This window comes from Polyodon spathula, chromosome 2 (assembly GCF_017654505.1).
Source record: "Polyodon spathula isolate WHYD16114869_AA chromosome 2, ASM1765450v1, whole genome shotgun sequence".
Lineage (NCBI taxonomy): Eukaryota > Metazoa > Chordata > Actinopteri > Acipenseriformes > Polyodontidae > Polyodon > Polyodon spathula.
In genome coordinates, this window is record NC_054535.1 from 18,489,707 (window position 1) to 18,509,975 (window position 20,269).

General features: G+C 36.6%; 1 protein-coding gene across 8 annotated transcripts in view; it reads left to right on the top strand.

The window, feature by feature from the left end:
* The window catches only part of LOC121330963 (C-terminal-binding protein 1-like), a 101,689-nt gene extending 90,381 nt beyond the window's left edge, over positions 1–11,308 (top strand). For 6 of the 8 annotated variants that reach the window (XM_041277991.1, XM_041278038.1, XM_041278009.1 and 3 more), the window contains 5 exons: positions 882–1,096; positions 4,427–4,557; positions 5,441–5,568; positions 7,632–7,746; positions 10,296–11,308. In XM_041277991.1, coding sequence (XP_041133925.1) covers positions 882–1,096; positions 4,427–4,557; positions 5,441–5,568; positions 7,632–7,746; positions 10,296–10,482 — 776 coding nt within the window. In that variant the 3' untranslated portion in view covers positions 10,483–11,308. Of the gene's footprint in view, positions 1–881; positions 1,097–4,426; positions 4,558–5,440; positions 5,569–7,631; positions 7,747–9,153; positions 9,196–9,364; positions 9,466–10,295 lie in introns of all 8 variants that reach the window. The other 2 variants (XM_041278047.1, XM_041278055.1) reach the window with 2 other exon arrangements.
* Positions 11,309–20,269: the final 8,961 nt, after the last annotated feature.

Here is a 20,269-nt window from a genome sequence, read left to right on the forward strand (position 1 = left end):
ATCCTGCAGCATGAAGCACATTTTACATAACTGTATTCAAACTGAGATGTATTATTATTATTTCGATGTTTCCAGTACTGAAAAGGTTACTCCAGTCTACAGATCTGAAAGGACTAAATGTATGTGTACTATGTAGTATTTAAATAGGTATCATGCACTTAAAACATTCATATATGTTCTGTCTTCAGAAACATTTATAGCAGAGCCATATTTTTGAAGCTGTACGGATTAACTCTGTCCTAAGCTTATTTTTGTTCATTCCACCTGGAAGAAATTCAAGCGTGAATATTGGTGTACATTATTGGCTAAAATAACAAAAAACTGCTGATCGCTATTGTTTTTTTTTTTTCCTTATATCAGTTCCATGTCACTGGGATACCAATTATTAGTGCACCGCTAATTATATATATAATATATAATATATATATATATATAATATATATATATTATATATATATATATATATATATATATATATATATATATATATATATATATATACACACATAAACAACAATGTGACCCTAACATTAATTGGACAGTATTTGCTATTTTAGAAAAACAGAAGCACAGAGAGAAGCAAAGGGGCTGCTGCTGAATTCCAAAGTGTTTAATGTTATGAATGTGATTCAAAACTGGAATATTTAAACCTAGGCCTTGAAGGCTATGTTAAAATGTATCTGATTTAAGAGTACTGAGTGGCTTTAGGCTGCATTTCGACATTTCACATTGTGCAGTGACTTGCCTCTCCACATATCTCTTCAATCTCTCTGTTTTTAATTATTATTGAATGTATGAGTGGCCTGTAACCACTTACAGCCACAGTTTTGCTGTGCGATTTCTGCTATCGTTGCATGTTAATTGTTCCTCTCTTGTCCTAGGCCGTGTCGGGCAGGCGGTCGCAATGAGAGCCAAAGCGTTTGGCTTCAACGTGATCTTCTACGACCCGTACCTCTCCGATGGCATGGAGCGGGCGCTGGGCCTCCAGCGAGTCAACACCTTGCAGGACCTGCTGTTTCACAGCGACTGCGTGACGCTGCACTGCAGTCTGAATGAGCACAACCACCACCTCATCAACGACTTCACCATCAAACAGGTAGGAGTCTCCTGAATGAAATCCACATCCAGATTGAAATTTCTGCTTGATCACATGATCAAAGCCACTTTGAATGCGATATAATTTAGAAAACTCTGCCTTCTAGATTAGGGATATTATGGTTATAAACATTAATTTGTTAAATGTAGTGACAGTGGTATACAATGCAGAGTTTGTCTTTGTCAGGAACACCTTATTTGTGTTAAGTACTGTCGCCTTGCATAAACAAAGGTAACTTCATACGCATAGTTGTAAGCTGTGTAATTATATGCAGATTCCTCTTACATTTTGTTTTGAAAAACTTTTTATTATTTATTAAAACAAAACATGAAACAAACACAACGTGTTTCGACACAGTGTGTCTTCATCAGGTGTTGCAGTGACTGTCAATTAGACATGGCAGCTTTGTCATATATAAAAGGATACCAGTCAATCCAGTAATTAATCATTAATTGCATAATAGCCATAGACAGTGACAATGGTTTTAGAATCCACTGTTTGTCCATACATAGTGTAATGATACAGTAATGAAACTCAAATACTGATATATTAAAACACTTTAAAATACAGCTGTATATTCTGCTACACATTACAGATCATATTACATAGTTATCTTAAACAGTTATTCAATACTAAAGATCGGAAGACATTGGAACGTGATTCTCAACCATGGCCACCTGAAGATTCAAGTTGGCATACAAAGATTAATTATCTATTTTTTAAATGTTTTACATTTTTAGAGATATGGATTGATATCTAATGTTTCATTAAGTCCATGTGGTTCCATGGATTTAAAAGTATAAATCCAGAATGACTCTCTCTTCATTAGTGGGTTAATTGTATTACCATCGCTCTGAGACTGAGGCAGAACTGTGGTTCATGGCTTTATAGTGTCTCGCTATCGCATAATCCATATTGTTATTTCATATTGCAACTTTATGTTCTGCTATATGGATTTTTAAATGTATTTTTGTATGTCCTACATAAATTAAGCCACAAGGACATTTAAGCATATACCACATGGGTTGTATTACAATTGATAAAACCTTGTGTCATGTATTTACAGCCAGAGTACGGATGATTACAATATGTGGTATTGTCTCAAACAACATCTAGGTGGAGAGGTAACAAAAGATTGTTTTACATGTGGTAGGAATATTAAGGATGCGTTAGTCGCTTCTATGTATAAATCAATACTATCTAATGACAGCTGGCTTACTAAAACAGTGCTTGGTAACTTTCAGTGTGGAAGATGTATTCATTGTTCTAGCACGCACAATGCCAAATATTTGAATCATCCAACCCTGGATATTTTGTGGCCTTTTATATATGATAGAGAGGCATTTTCTAATTGACAGTCGCTGCAACACCTGATGAAGACACACTGTGTCGAAACGCGTTGTGTTTGTTTCATGTTTAGTTTTAATAAATAATACGTTTTTAAAACAAAATGTAAGAGGAATCTGCATATACTTATCAATGGTCAAGTCTGAAAGAAAGATTTTTGAGTGTGCGACCAACCTCGTCTCCACAAGCATAATCGAGCAAAGTGTACATGTTGTTATTTATAGTATTTGTGTCGTTGCTGTTAATTATTTTTTTAACTCTGCGGGGACATTTAATATATGAAGTGCCTTATGGTTAGCACGTCTTTTTGGAAAAAGCTTTGCTGTGCATGAATGCCTTCAAGATACATACAGTCACCCTTGGTTATCGTGACAACAACTACGATTTAATTCGGCAGTCTTGATCCCAAATTTTATCCATATAAAATATGTGTCCTGCCTCTTAATTTTTACGCTTCAACAGTTCGTGCACAGTATGTGGTTGGATTGTTTTGGTAAAAATAACGTTGTAGTTATTTTATTAATTCTTATTTCAATTATGTTGGGGCAAATACCTGAATATTCAAACCTGTATTGCTTTACATGTATTTGGATACAAAAATCACATGTTCGTATTTGCTAGAAATTACAAAAATACCTTGAACTTTATCGTCTCACCAGAATTTGCGCGACAGTTTCAAAAAATTTCAAATGAAAAAGAGCTCTGTGTGATATGTGAGATTTAATATATATAAAAAATAAAAAAAACAGAATCAACACAGCAGCTCCTGAGCCTCTATTTAAAAGTTTTAGACTGTAAAAAGTAAACAAACCAGATTATGCTCACGCAGACATAGCGATCTCTATGGAAAGCCATCTGGGACAAAAATGTATTGTGCTGCTTTAGAGTGAGCCAGAATTGGAAACTTGTTGTCTTTCCAAAAGGAGACTCCACCCATCAATCTCATACATTACCAGTTTAACAGGTCTCTCTGCCCACAAACCCCTGTCGTTTCTTTGTTTGCTGCTCCTCCTCCTCACTACCTCCACCCTGCAGCTTGCCTTGTCTAAGGGGAAGGTGGCCCAAGTGCCACTTGTCCTGCCCGCTGGCAGAGCCATTCTTAATCTCTGTATTGCATTCATCTCAGCTTGGCCAGCATAGGGGCGGCTATCGAGCTCCAATGGATAAGGCCATGGGCCAAATTGTAATGTGAATGTATTATGTATCTGTCGCTTATCATATCCATGTCGGGCATGACAATTTGGCAATTGTTCTTTAAGGCATATCTTTCGCAACCAATAAACTGTTATTTTCTACTATTAAATGGATGTCGTCTTTCTGAATCTCATGGGACAGAAAAAAGGCAAGCACTTCATTCTGAAATGCCTTACTTAAACAGTACCCAGCTTCCTGAAAATGCTGCGTAGTGATTTTTACGTAGACTATATATAATATAAATTGTTGCGACTTTCTGTTATGTGAAACGTAATGAACGAGTACCAGAATGGAGAGTTCTTTTCTCCTTCACTTTACAACGTAATTTCCATGTTTGTTTTAGCTGCAGTGTTTAAAGTTAAATTTCAGTTTTCGTTTTGATTGTTCAGCTACAAAAGAGCACAAGTAAACCTGATGTTATTACCTTATGAAAACGTGTCTATGGCCCCCGTTTACTGTGAAGAAACGGCAATGACAAGGAATAAAAAAAAAAAATTTGTTGTCAACTATGTACTTTTTATTTCGGGAATAAATAAAACAATGGTTAACTTGAACTGCATCCTTTGTTTTGTAGTTAATTCACTGGGGATAAGTGATGGTGGCTTAAGCATTAGTATCACTTTTAAAGTTTGTTTCAATGGCTTTCTACCAAAAAAAACTAAATGTAGTCATTGACATGAACTGATGATGCAAGGGGTCGAGCAACCCCACTTGCTCCACTTGAGTTGGAATGATCCGGTATGGAAGTAGTGGTGCCGTGCGGCCCTCAGTTCTGAAATCTCTCTCTAGATGCGGCAGGGTGCGTTCCTGGTGAACACAGCTCGCGGAGGACTGGTCGATGAGAAGGCTCTGGCTCAGGCCCTGAAGGAAGGGAGGATACGAGGGGCAGCGCTAGATGTCCATGAAATGGAGCCCTTCAGGTAATCATTTAACTTGTGTGTGGCCAGCAGCCCTAACCTCGCACTGCCCTGAGCAGTACTGAATAGGTTCTTTTCCTATCCTCAGATATCTCATCAAGAAAAAACCTTTGAGAGAGGGAGAAATGCTTGGTTTATTAAAGCAAGTTATTGAACACACGCCATAAAGCTGTACTATTTCTTTAAAATGCCTTCAATGAAAAAGACACCAGCTGCATCAAAATCAGAAATATTTCTGCTAAATTTCTGCCGTGAAATAAGCTATTTCTTACTGTGAAAAAAATACAACCCAACTTAACACAGGTTATAAGAGTGACAGTGATGTGTGCTTCTCCCAAAAACCCTATTGTTTGTATGTATTTTAACTATTTCTAAATGGGAGTGCCTATATAATAACTGTACCAAATATTCTGCACACACAGCTTGCTTTCTGGTATTTCCTCAACGATATGCTCGATATTTTTTATTTTGGCAGCTACTGTACAAAAGAGAATGATAGTAAACAGTAACATGTTCATAAAATCTTTATTTTATATTTATTTTCAGCAATTGTTTTATGAAACTATAAAAATTATAATTCAAATGTAATCATATCCTGACAAGGAAAATGAAATGAATAGCTACACCTTTAACAATAATAACCTCTTTTAAACGATTAGGATATTTGTCATTGAGCTTTTGGCATAATTCTTTAGTGATTTTGACCATTCTTCAATGCAAAATGGATCCAGTATATATAGTATATAGGGTTTATTATATTTTTATGTATTTAAAAAAAAAAAAAAAAAATATATATATATATATATATATATATATATATATATATATTTATATATATATATATTTATTTATTTATTTATTTATTTTTTCATATTCGTCTCTTCAGTTTTAGTCAAGGTCCTCTGAAGGACGCTCCGAATCTGATCTGCACTCCCCACGCAGCATGGTACAGTGAACAAGCCTCCATCGAAATGAGGGAAGAGGCAGCGAGGGAGATCCGCAGGGCTGTTACAGGTTAGTTACAGCAGCAGCAGGGTCTTCTGGGCAGCTTGCATTTAAAATGCATGTCTTGGAAGAGAAGCTCTACTCTACTTTGAATCCTCTTCTGGGATTCAAAGCCTATTCTCTCCAGTACAGATCAACTGGGAGTAATCATTTCAGTTTGGGGACCGTAATTTAAAAAAATAAATAAAAGAAAAAGCCTTGTTCACCGTGGGCAGGTATCTGCACTACTAATATGTTGTTTGTATTTATCTTTGACCTCGCAGTGCTTTATGGTAAATATTTAGATTGCATTGTTAGTTTGTCTTATCTGTTACAAAATTGCTTTGATTCTGGTAGATACAGTGTATGAAATAAATAGTAGAACCCGATATTGATGTTTGTTTATACAGCCATCTGAAATTTCACCTCTGTTTGTCTCAGATTGAAATGAGGTCCCATTAAAATTAGACACACTGTTTCATTATTCTTATGTCTGTGTATTATTTATTAAAAAAAAAAAAAAAAAAAAAAAAAAAACATAGTACGGGGTACTGTGTAAGATGCAAGCTGTCGCCTCTCTGACCTATTCTGGAGTAGATGTATGATATTCATCAGTGCCATAACTCAGATAGTCACCAGCTATGAGTGTAAGCAGTCCTTCTGTATCCTTATTTTCAGTCATAACCCAAGTGGCAGTGACAGGGAGTCGGGTAAAAAGGGTTAGAAAGAGCCTTTCAGTGGGAGCTCCAATGAATGCATGCAGTAATTGACTGATGGTGGATATCCTTGCACAGATCATAATTACTGATTACTGGAGGAAACTAAAATAAGTGCTTGTCCTGATCATTTTAGTCTCTGCATGTTGTGCTTTTTCATTTTGACTATAACCCCCCCCCCCCCCCCCCCCCCCCCCCCCCCCCCCCCCACTATTAAAATGTTTTCCCTAGGCACCGTTTGAAATGTTTCTCGTTATATGCTCACAGATGGCATAAAGTACAGATTATGGTAATTGCTGTGGTTCACAGAGTTAGGTTCAAAAATTTAAAAAAGTTGACCTGAAAAAAACATGGAATATGTACTGTATAATTGTTATTATATAGCAGGATGGTTTTTAACCAAACTTGAAACCCAACTACGGTGCATTCTGAACTTGGAAAGTAAATGGCTCTTGGTATGTGAAAGGCAGGCAGTCTGTGAAGTTACCCTGCCTTTTTTCACTAGACCCCTCGCCCTATTTCCACATTTCCATCGGCATCAGTCTGTGAAACGCAATCTCATCTTGTTCCAATATCAAATTGGGGCTGCCGTCGGTTCCATTTGCATTCTACTTTGTATAATTGATATTTATAAGTTAATTCACCAACTTCCAGTACTTCCGTGACAATGTAACATGTTCACAGCCCCCACGATCTGCCTACTTATTATTTTTTTGGCACTAATTAACTAATTCCACCACCAGTATGTGAGATTGAGTTCTGCCAGCACGCAATCCTTACTGGGAGTGACCAAGTCGCAGTTGATCTTGGTCTGCTGCAAACGGAAATAAACAAGTCTCATTTCACATCACTTACAAGTCAGTCCCCGAAGAAGATGGAAACGTTGCATTGCTGGTGACTTGTTGCTGTCCTCGGGTAGCTATCCGTAATGATCCTCGCAATCAGCAGGTTTTGATGACGGCTGTTTATTCCTGAGTGCATCGAACAGCATCTGTTAATTGCCAGGGGAGCACCTGTTTTGTTATGTGACGACACAGTACATGAAGCACACTTCTGTTTTTACCCACACAGAACTAGATCTCTTTTTTGTTGTGTATATATATATGTATGTGTGTATATATATATATATATATATATATATATATATATATATATATATATATATATATATATATATATATATATATATATAAAATACTTTTTTTTTTTTTAATAAATTTTTATTTTTATTACCCTCTTTTGATATTTGTCACATTCTGACAAAGTCCAAAGTGGCATGCCAGATTGTACGAGGTATATTGATTCAAGCAAGCTGGTGATGAAAGAAGCTTTTTTCCCTCCTTTTTTGTTTGTTTTGTTTGTCTGTTTTGGTATCAGGTCGCATTCCAGACAGCCTGAAAAACTGTGTCAATAAAGACTTTCTGACTCAAGCCACACACTGGGCCAGCATGGATCCTGCAGTTGTACACCCAGAGCTCAATGGAGCATACAGGTAATTACTGGTCTGGATCATCTGCTTATCGCTGCACATTCCACTCCTTAGATTGGAGGTGTAGTTTAAGAGCACAGCTGGTCATTTGTGACGGGAATCCAAAACCTGCTGAAGCTAAAATGCAAGATCTACTTTTCCAATGCCTCTCCTTATGTTTTTTTTTTATTATTTTATTAAATGGTGTAGCTCTTGCCACTTTTGTAAGTCACTTCAGTGACTTGCCTCATTCTTGTCATAGTCCACCCCCCCCCCCCCCCAAAAAAAAAAAAAAAAAATACAAGGAGAGTTCACTAGAGTAGTTCTGCAATTTACTGCTTTCTTTATTACAATCCTAGTGCTGCTCAGTGGTTTTGGATTTACTAATAGTTTACATCATAACTGTAATCTTTTTTTAAGTGTATATAAAAGATGAAAATAGGTAAGCAGATGTGTTTTGTTTTAAACTTCTTACTGTATACTAATGAAATCCCAGAAATAAAAAAATAATAAAATATTGGTCTTGTATCAAATTGTTAAATATAATGCCTCATTAAGCCATATTATTGAAGATATTTCTGAAAACATAAGTTACTAAAAGAAAACATGAAAACAAAAGCACTGCAGTCCTAAGCCCCCTTTCCTAAAGAACGCTTTTCTATAAAACATTTATGGCAAGAAAATGCATGTGATTCTTTAACAGAGGCCTGATAACATCAGTAACACTTTTACACGTGCAGGATTGCTTGCTCAAGAAACACAGATAAGTACTCACTTTGAAGATCGTAACGAGAATTAATTTACAGATACAAAATGAGGACTGCCACAGATTCAATCTATGTGACAAGGCAGGCAGATGTCATTCATTTGCATTTTGATGTTTGTGTCTTCAGTAACATTTAAGCTGTGAATACATGTCTTATTCCTGTGTTGTACATATTTAGTCCTCAGTGGAAAGTTTCGTAATTGTATTTTCTTGTTTTTGTTCAGAACATATTCCCCACCTCACAGTTCCCCAGCATTAGATGGTAGAGCACTCCTCTGATGGAATTGTAGTCTCGTCAGACAGAAGTTCTAGAAACACTCTAATCCGTGTGAATGTAGAACCAGGCTCACTGTGTTGAAGGGATGAGAGTGCTACGACTGATTGCATACTGTTTTGTCTGTGTACGTTTTCGTCACAGTAAGTTATGCTAAAGCTATGCTGTAAAACAAGAAGTATACATGTTTTAGAACATTAGGATATTTACCAGAGCGTAGGCCATTTGACCCATCAGTGCTCATCCATTTCTTAGTAGCTGGTTGAACTCAAAACCAGCAGCTAAATGCTGGTTATATGTGTGCCCCACCTCCCAAGATGTTTCAGCTTCTTTTTGTTTTGTTTTGTTGTTTTTTTCTTTTCGAAATCCCAACTCTCATCCCAAAAAAAAGTTTTACTAGGAGCCTTAACCCCGTCTCACCCCAGCCATGCAGGTGTAGTATTTTTTTTAAATTTATTTTAAAATAGATTTTAAAAAATAATGTGTTTTTGCAACAAGCCTTTGTGGACTTCTTCAGTCACAATTTTCTTAGTAGTTATAAGTATTGACAAGGTTGGTAAGGCTAGTTTTTTAAATATTGTTATTTCCATTTGATTCCTTAGTCACATTCAAGCTGTGGTACAAAACTTAAGGATGAGCGACCATGGTGGGATTTAATCCAAGCTCATCAGAATTTTGTGTGTTTGAATCCGAATACTGAAAGGTAAAAAAAAAAAAAAAAAAAAAAAAAAAAAAAAAAACAAAAAAAAAAAAAAAAAACATTTAAGAAAGTTTTTTGTTTTGTTTTAGTTCCACCTGTCAGGGAGAATGTAGTGATGGGATAAGAAAGGTAGCGAGTGAGAGAGAATTGGTTTATTATAGTCTATTTGTGAAGCTAAACTTCTCTGAGATGGCAGTTACTTCTGCATAGAATGGGCTCCTGTGCAATTTAGTCAATGAACAGACAATGCTTGAGAACTACAATGTGAAATGAGAGATACACACATAGACAGGTATTTTTTTTGTTTGTTTTTATAAGCAATGACATTATTTAGAAATATCTTCAATATATCTTATTTAGTAACTTTAATGGAGAACACAGGAAGCATTTGTTAGAAGAGAAATATAGTCCCAGGTATAAGAGGAAGCACTTGTTACGAAGAGATATAAGAATAGAAGAGAATAGAAAGCCTTTATCTAATGCATTTAAAACTACTTCAGTTCTTGCCAGTCCCCCACTGGGGCCATTCATTGGATTTTGGTCAATAGTGGGGAAGAGGCTAATAATCAATATATGTAAATATAAACGGGTTTTGAGTAGAATGGATCTGGCATTTCAAAGTTCCAGTTTGTTTAAAAAAAATTGTTGAATTTTTTAAATCGTTGAATTTTTTATTTTTTTTTCCTATTGTAATCCAATTAGGTTATCCTCATTTCAAAATAAATCCCACACTTAGATGATGCAGTATTTTTGTGGGCCTGTCTGTAAGTGATTGACTGACAGATGACCAAGGGCTTGATTTCACATCTCTCTCTGTGCTTTCTCTCACTCAGGTACCCTCCCGGTGTTGTGAGTCTGGCCCCCGCCAGTCTCCGCCCAGCTGTAGAAGGAATCGTCCCCAGCGCCATGCCTTTATCACACGGCCTTCCCACCGTAGCCCACCCCCCACATGCCCCTTCCCCGGGCCAGATCGGAAAGCCAGAAGCCAACAGAGAGCAGCACCCCAGCGACAAATTGTAGCCCACAAAGCCAGCAGTCAAAGCCTGGAACTCCCCCATTGGAGAGACAGTGGGAACAACCTGGATTGCAAAACAGCAGTGGTGAAAGAATGAACTTGTGGGAGATGATTATAATAACATGAAGACAGGTTTTAGGGGAGAAAAAGAAGATTTGGAAAATAAATACAAATTTCTTTTTAAAAATTACAAGATATTTTCCTGCATACAAATTATAGTTTGTCCCTGTCCAGTGGACTGATTTTAACTGTTTGTTTGTGTCCTATTGGTTCCTTGTTAAGCAAGAGACGTTATAGTAGTTAATTATATAATGGATGTAATATGTCTGTGTACAGTTTTTAGAACATTATAAGGGTTTGTTTGCATAGCGGTCAAACAGAAAAAAGAGTTATTTAATAAACTCATTTTAAGGACAGCAACAAAAACTAATCTTGATTTTATATGTTGAAAAACACGCTCAAAAAGGCAGTTTTGCAAACTCTCAGGAAAAACAAAGTTGTTCCCACTTAATTTTCTTTATATGCCACACAGTGCATTGTTTTTGTACCTGCTTATCTCTTGTTTTTGCTTTTAAATCATTTAGACATGGGGAAAATGAATGTTGCGTTTTTTTGGCATGTATTACCTCAATTTCAATCTTTAGAACAAAGGTGTTACAAAAGAGATTTTGGGGGACAAGATGTCTCGTACAAACCTGGCGCCACGCTTCTCTCACCTGTTTCCGTGTACATCTTTGGTAATGCGTAAAAAACAGCACTAGACTACTGGAAGGTAGCAGCATTTCATTGCAGACATCAGCTCCCTCCTGGTAGAAGTTGTAGGCTATATATATATATATATATATATATATATATATATATATATATATATATATATATATATATATATATATATATATATTTTTTTTTTTGTTAAAAAAAATAATCATGTTTGTGACTGTATGCATTTGTATGAATTATTTTAAAAGAAATAAAGTCCTAGTTAAAGGTCTTTGTGTGACTTCTTTTTAAATGTCCTATGAAACTGTTATAAAAATGGCATGTTATGTCATAATATATTGATAGCAACTATAAAGATTTATAGTGAACAGATTTGGAAACTCTGCCACAGCAGTCCTGCACCCAGTCTTGGGTTTCAGAACAGTATATTATTTAAATCACGACAACCCAGTATTACAAACAGACTGTTACATACATTTTCCACCACTATAGTTGCACAAACAACTTCCAATAGTAAACCTACTGATTCATGTGATTGCCCAAATATATGCCACTTGGTCGTTTTAATAATACAGCTGTGAGTTTCAGAACTCCCCATGGGGTATAATACCTCATTTCCATAGTCATGCCAACTCGAGTGCATGCCCTAATTGCCCCTCCAGTGCTGCATTTCCATGTTTTTGTAAAACTAGTTGAACTCCAATTCAGGTGCGTACCCAAGTTCTTTTGGTACCATTTCACTATGCAGGCTGGTCTGAATTTTGGGCCGAGTAGAAAATACGTCACTTATCATGGAATCCCGGGTCTTGGCAACAATCTCTATGAAGCCAGTGTCAGTTAGAAATTAGAAAAAACTAAACACCTTACGGAATTTAAAAAAAAAAAAAAAAAAAAATGGAAACATTCTGCTATTATGACAGTTTAGATGCGATTTTAGAACACTGTCCAATATCACAAGACAGTCTACAGTGATTTTTCGGGAAAAGTATCCATTGCCGTGTTTGGTGATAACAGTGTTGCAGTAATGTGACCACCTCTCGCGATAACATGAGTGAGACTTGTCCAGCTCGCGTCATAACTCGAGAAACTCAGGACACCCTGGAAACGCTACTTTTTTAGACAACACGCGTTGCGCCTCAGTTCGAGTTTTGGAAAATTCAGTCTAACCTGGGAGTACTTCAGTGCACTCGAGTTGGCTTGACTATGGAAATGAGGTATTAAGTAATGAACTGCTAGCATTGGCTAGAACAACTGTGGACATTCTACTCCAGGCCTAAACAAGTAAACCCTACAATAGACCTTTGCTGCTCAGAACCTTGGTTACCCAGATTGCCCTATAATCCGAACCATCTTATTTTGATGAAATGCATGCTGAAAGCAGCTGTAGAAATCCAAATTTAATTTCAGAATGATATGATAAAGTATGTGAAACATTTACATCAGTCTTTATTTGTTTTATTTATTTATATGGCAATTGCTTATTTTTGTATGACTTGTAAAATTAAACAACATGAAACAAAAGTTCTTGTACAGATTGTGTTCAGTATTCTGAGCAAATCACATATTTCCCAACTGGTTCAATTCTACTGTAATTTGTGATTGTGTAAATAAATGTTGCTTACAGAATAATAAATAGTGTGTCTGCTGTCTTCAGGTACCTGTATAATGCGAGACTGCTCATTTTAGACACACAGATAGGGTTTTACTGATACTGGTGTCTTGATCTCTATTATGTAAAATTACACAAAGTAGTGTACTGCACTGTAGCAGCATTTGTGTTCTTGATTTTAGCTATTTGGCAGGTAGTTAGAGAGACCAAGGCTTGGATGGTCATGGAGACTGGACGACAGGTTCGCTCCCAGGGCACATTCATGGGGAGCCATGTGGGGGAAATTGCATAGCCTCTGCCTGCCCAGTTTACTTTTTATTCATTTATTGGTTCTTATTTCAAGGGTACAGCAGTCTCTTCCCAACTATATGGCATAATGTACAGCGTGGCCCTGTCAGTACATGATGCTGTAGTTTCCAGTGCTCTTCATCCAGCTCCTTTCATGCGCACTGTAATGTACAAATTACAAATTGACAAAAATACTTTATTTTACATTGCTTACCCAGCAAATAGAATGTCTTTGCTATTGCATTCATTTCTAACACGATAATTAACAGTTCAGCCAGAGCACAGTGCTTACGGTAAGCGTTTCATGTTTTGTTTAACTAGTTCAATCTGTAAATAATTGATGGTGCAATATCATTTTTACAGCTGCAGTTTAAATGTGTTATAAGGGTTTTAAAAAATGGGAACACTAGGTGTCAGTGTATAGCCATATACAATAAACCACCACATATACAATGCACTACCCAACTGTGGGACCTTACAGAGACTATTTCATGAGACTTGAATTTCTAACGATAATATTTAACTTTTTTTTTTCAACTATAAAAGTCTCTGTATTTTCATCTCTAAATGATGTATTACATCAGGAATTAATAATATCTGCATTATGTATGTAACTTTTACAAAAATGTATGGTCATTCAATGTGAGCGATTATTTTAGAGAAATATACAGTGCCTATAATAAGTATTCACCCCCTTGGACGTTTTCAGTTTGTTGTGTACAATCTGAAATCTTGATGCATTTAAATGGGATTTTTTTTTTTCTTTGATTTACACAACCTACTCAACACTTTGAAGAGGCAAGAGAATTTTTATTGTGCAACAACAGTTAATGAAAAGTAAATAAACTGAAATGTCTTGGTTAGATAAGTATTCAACTCATACTTGGTAGAACCACCTTTGGCATCAATTACAGCTGTGAGTCTTTTGGGGTAATTGTCTACCAGGTTTGTACATCTGGATCGTGCAATATTCGCCCATTCTTCTTGGCAAAATTGTTCAAGCTCTGTCAAGTTGGATGGGGATTGTTGGTGGACAGCAATCTTTAAGTCTTGCCACAGATTTTCAATCGGATTCAAGTCTGGGCTTTGACTGGGCCACTCTAGGACATTAACTTTCTTGTTTTTAAGCCACTCCAGTGTCGCTTTGGCTGTGTGCTTTTGCTGCCACCACCATGCTTCACAATAGGGATGGTGTTTCCTGTGTGATGTGCTGTGTTGGGTTTGTGCCAGACATAATGCTTTGCATTTAGGCCAAATAGTTCAATTTTTGTTTCATCAGGCCACATAATCTTTTGCACATCTTTTCAGTCTCCCACTTGCCTTTCTGCAAATTCCAAGTGGGATTTTAGATGGGCTTTTTTCAGAAATGGCTTCCTTCTTGCCACTCTTCCATACAGGCCAGATTTGGACAGTTTCTCCCATCTCAGCCATGCAATGCTGTAGGTCTTTCAGTGTTGTCATTGGCCTCTTGGTGGCTTCTCTGACCAATGCCCTTCTTACCCAACTGCTCATTTTGGGAGAATGGCCTGCTCTATGCAGATTCTGGATGCTGCCGTATACCTTCCGCTTCTTAATGATCGACTTGACTGTGCTCCAAGTGATATTTAATGACTTTGAAATCTTTTTATACCCATCCCCTGATCTGTGCCTTTCTACTTTATTCTGGAGTTGTTTTGAAAGCTCCTTGGTCTTCATGGTAGTATCTTTGCTTTGAATGCACTACCCAACTGTGGGACCTTACAGAGACAGGTGTATTTAATCTGAAATCATATCAACCACTTTTATTGCACACAGATGGACTCAATTTAACTTACTGTGTGAATTCTGAAGGCAGTTGGTTGCACCTGAGCTTATTTAGGAGTGTCATAGCAAAGGGGGTGAAGACTTATCTAATGAAGACTTTTCAGGTTTTTATTTTTAATTAATTTGTGTGTTTCACCCCCCCCCCCCACCCCATTTTTTCACACATTGAAAGTGTTGAGTAGGTTGTGTAAATCAAAGGAAAAAAAAAGGGCAATGAGGTTTTGGAAATGGTGAATACACATATAACATGACTTCAAGGAACCAAGTGTGAATAAGTATCACAATAGCAAACTTGTTCACATGGTTCCCTAAATCACTATGCACAGTATTTGCAACAAAAATGCGAGGTTGTTCTGTGGTTTCTGGGCTAATGCAGCAGTGTGTGACTGAAATAGTGCCACTCTGATAAATGCTGCAGGTGGTGGCTAATAAATTAAGCTGTGCATAAGACAACCATTAAATGTATTTATCTAAATGCTAGAAGTATCAGAAACAAAATTCTAGAACTTGAAGCTACTGCACTAACAGGTAACTATGATGTGATAGGTGTTACAGAAACGTGGTTATCTGAGAGTGATGGGGACGAATATAACATTTGTGGGTATACACTGTATAGGAAAGACAGGCAGGACAGAAGAGGAGGAGGGGTAGTGCTATACATAAGAAACAGTCTTGAAGCCCAGGTGTTAAACCTGGACAAAGAAAATAAAACCAAATCAATATGGGTCAGAATAACAGACAAAAATTCAAAAGGCATAATAATAGGAGCATGCTATAGACCACCAGATTCAGACGGTGAGCACAATAATCTGTTATACAATGACATTAGAAATGTGTGTAGCAAAGGAGAAGCCATACTAATGGGGGATTTCAACTTCCCCCAAATAATATGGCAAAACCCGGTGGGTAGCGCGAAGGATGAAATAGAAATGGTGGAAATGACAAATGACTGCTTCCTAACACAATTTGTGAAGGCACCCACTAGAGGGGAGGCATGCCTTGATTTAGTCTTTTCAAATAACGAAGATAGAATAACTAAAACAGAGGTCAGAGAACCACTGGCAAACTCAGACCACAACATGGTCTCATTTGAAGTGTTTTTTAAATCCCCAAAAGTAAAGACTAAAGCTAAGGTTTACAATTTTAGAAAAGCAAACTATGAAGGTATGAAACAGAGACTAACAGAAGTAGATTGGAGTAAAATAGAGAAAACACCCACAGAAGAAGGATGGTTGTTCTTCAAAAATGTAGTACTAGAGGCGCAAAACAATTATATCCCTAAAGTAGACAAATCTAAATGTAAAACTAAATTGCCAAAATGATTTAATAGATCAATTAAAAAAAAATATTCAGCGAAAAAAAGGCACTTTACAGAGCATTAAAAAAGGACCAAAAAGAAAGTACACAGAAAGAGTACACAGAACTGCAAACGCAAGTCAAAAAGGAAGTTAGAAAGGCCAAGAGAGAAATAGAAATGAACATTGCTAAGGGAGCTAAAACCAATTCCAAAATGTTTTTCCAATATTACAACAGCAAGAGAACATTCAAAGAGGAGATTAAATGTTTAAGAGATACAAATGGCAAAATCGTAGAGGAAGAAAAAAAAATAGCAAATATGTTAAATGATTACTTTTCACAAGTTTTTACAAAGGAAGATACTGACAACATGCCCCACATGTCATCCAGTTCCTATCCAGTTTTAAATAACTTTAGCATAACTGAGGCAGAAGTGTTAAAGGGACTAGGAGCTCTTAAAATAAACAAATCCCCTGGGCCGGATGAGATCCTCCCAGTAGTACTCAAAGAAATGAAAGAAGTAATTTACAAACCGCTAACCAAGATCATGCAGCAGTCTCTTGACACAGGGGTGGTACCGACAGACTGGAAAATTGCAAACGTAATACCGATCCACAAAAAGGGAAACAAAACTGAACCAGGTAACTACAGACCAGTAAGCCTGACTTCTATTATATGCAAACTTATGGAAACTATAATAAGAGCCAAAATGGAAAATTACCTATATGGTAACAGGGTACTGGGAGACAGTCAACATGGTTTTAGGAAAGGGAGATCGTGCCTAACTAACTTGCTTGATTTTTTTGAGGATGCAACATCGATAATGGATAATTGCAAAGCATATGACATGGTTTATTTAGATTTCCAGAAAGCTTTTGACAAAGTCCCGCACAAAAGATTAATTCTCAAACTGAACGCAGTAGGGATTCAAGGAAACACATGTACATGGATTAGGGAGTGGTTAACATGTAGAAAACAGAAAGTACTGATTAGAGGAAAAACCTCAGAATGGAGTGTGGTAACCAGCGGTGTACCACAGGGATCAGTATTAGGTCCTCTGCTATTCCTAATCTACATTAATGATTTAGATTCTGGTATAGTAAGCAAACTTGTTAAATTTGCAGACGACACAAAAGTAGGAGGAGTGGCAAACACTGTTGCAGCAGCAAAAGGTCATTCAAAATGATCTAGACAAGATTCAGAACTGGGCAGACACATGGCAAATGACATTTAATAGAGAAAAGTGTAAGGTACTGCACGCAGGAAATAAAAATGTACATTATAAATATCATATGGGAGATATTGAAATTGGAGAAGGAATCTATGAAAAAGACCTAGGAGTTTTTGTTGACTCAGAAATGTCTTCATCTAGACAATGTGGGGAAGCTATAAAAAAGGCTAACAAGATGCTCGGATACATTGTGAAAAGTGTTGAATTTAAATCAAGGGAAGTAATGTTAAAACTGTACAATGCACTAGTAAGACCTCATCTTGAATATTGTGTTCAGTTCTGGTCACCTCGCTATAAAAAAGATATTGCTGCTCTAGAAAGAGTGCAAAGAAGAGTGACCAGAATTATTCCGGGCTTAAAAGGCATGTCATATGCAGATATGCTAAAAGAATTGAATCTGTTCAGTCTTGAACAAAGAAGACTACGTGGCGACCTAATTCAAGCATTCAAAATTCTAAAAGGTATTGACAGTGTCGACCCAAGGGACTTTTTCAGCCTGAAAAAAGAAACAAGGACCAGGGGTCACAAATGGAGTTTAGAAAAAGGGGCATTCAGAACAGAAAATAGGAGACATTTTTTTACACAGAGAATTGTGAGGGTCTGGAATCAACTCCCCAGTAATGTTGTTGAAGCTGACACCCTGGGATCCTTCAAGAAGCTGCTTGATGAGATTTTGGGATCAATAAGCTACTAACAACCAAACGAGCAAGATGGGCCGAATGGCCTCCTCTTGTTTGTAAACTTTCTTATGTTCTTATGTTCTTATGTTCTAAGAATAACTAATAGGTCTGACTATGTATTGTCAGCAGAACACACAATTAAACAGTTCAGATTGCCAGTTCTGCTGACCAGTCCTTTTCTTTTTTTTTTCTGCAGTCAAACCAGCTGGGGTGAATATAAATTACTTTATTAAGCCAGCAAAACCTTATAATTTCCTTTGCCAGAGAAAGACAAATATCTGGTGTTGGTGCCGAGGAAAACCATGTAAAACATACGATATACTTCAAGGTTTAACATCTAACCCACAGAACCTTGTGTGAACTGGGCAAAACATAAATAAGATTTTATAATCACTGCTTTAAAAGATTACCTCATATCAAAGAAATAAAATTTTATATTTAAAAAAAATAAAAAATTCTATGCCACTCGGTATTACTGATTTATTAAAAATATCATTTTTTCATGAGGTGACCAGAACTGAACACAATATTCTAGATGAGGTCTTACTAATGCATTGTAAAGTTTTAACATTACTCCAATTTTTGTGTTGTATGCAAATTTAACAAACGTGCTTACTATCCCAGAATCTAAGTCATTAATGCAGATTAGGAATAGCAGAGGGCCTAATAATGATCCCTGTGGTACACCGCTGGTTACCACACTCCATTCTGAGGTTTCTCCTCTAATCAGTACTTCATGTTTTCTATATGTTGACCACTCCCTAATCCATGTGCATGCATTTCCTTGAATCCCTACTGCATTCGGTTTGAGAATTAATCTTTTATGCAGGACTTCGTCAAAGGCTTTCTGGAAATCTAAATAAACCATGACATGGCTTTGCAATTATCCATTGTCGATGTTGCATCCTCGAAAAAAAAAAAAAAATCAAGCAGGTTAGTTTGACAAGATCTTCATTTCCTAAAACCATGCTGACTTGGAAGAAAGTTGTGCTACTGATGTGATTATTACATTAGTTAAACAATATTAGTATTTTAAGGTCCCTAAGAAAACAGCAATGATAATGTTAAAGTACAACTCACTAGGGTGTTGGCAGTCCCAGACAGGATCAGTAAATGGTTCTTTTTTTCCAGTTAGAGAGCTATGGACTAAATGTTAACCTTCAGACCCCACAAAGATTCTTAACAGCAGAACATGATTTATTGTAGCCTCTCTATACTGTATATGTATCTTGGACTGCATGCCCCAAATCCAAGGGAACCATAAGGAGATTTAACAGGCTGCTACTGTATCTTGAGTTCCTGGTGTATTTGTAAGGTCAGTGTCTAGGGAAAAGGAGATAAAAACATGGGGATGCTAATCATATGAAGTCTACCTTAATAAAAGCATAGCAAAGTGTAATAACCTCCTTGATCCTGAGACCAGGTTTGTTAAGGGAAAAGGACATTTGGCCATGACATGAGACTACAAAAACACACAACATTTTACACCAATATTTGGGACCCCAAAATATTGAACGTGGACAATAATGTGGGCAATTTCAAATGAAAAATGTTCAGTATACTGAACAAAAGGACAGAGGATGAGAAACTATAGTGAAAGCATGGTAAAGAATGACAAAGTATGATAAATAATATTGATAAACATAGTAAACCAGTGTAAACTACAGTACATGCATTCATAACCATGGGAAAAACTGCAAATGCAGAATGCAAAAATACTGTGGTGAACTTATATAAGGGAAAATAGATTTTTAAAATTATCATTACAAATGTTTAAAATCCTATAGATGCCAAATGGAGTGAATGCAAAGAGTTTTCCCCACTTATATATGACAATGTGAAATGTGGTGTCCAGAAAATGCTCTCTTTCTTTCAATTGCTGAAATGCTACTAAACTATTGCTAAAACAAAAACTATTGCTCTATAGATTATTTTTCTTGGTTTAATTAGAGCAGTAACTCAGAGCTCACTCAAAGCTGAACATTCAAGCATTTTCTAACAGTGTAAAAGAATAACTATTAACCCTTGGCGGTCCTATGTTGGACCAGGTCCGATATTGCAATTTTCCCTTTCCAGTCCGATGTTGGACCCTGTCCGACATCATCAAAAAGATGTTAAGCACAGGTCTCTAGTCGTTTTTTCACCGGAAAAAACCGGAGAATGGC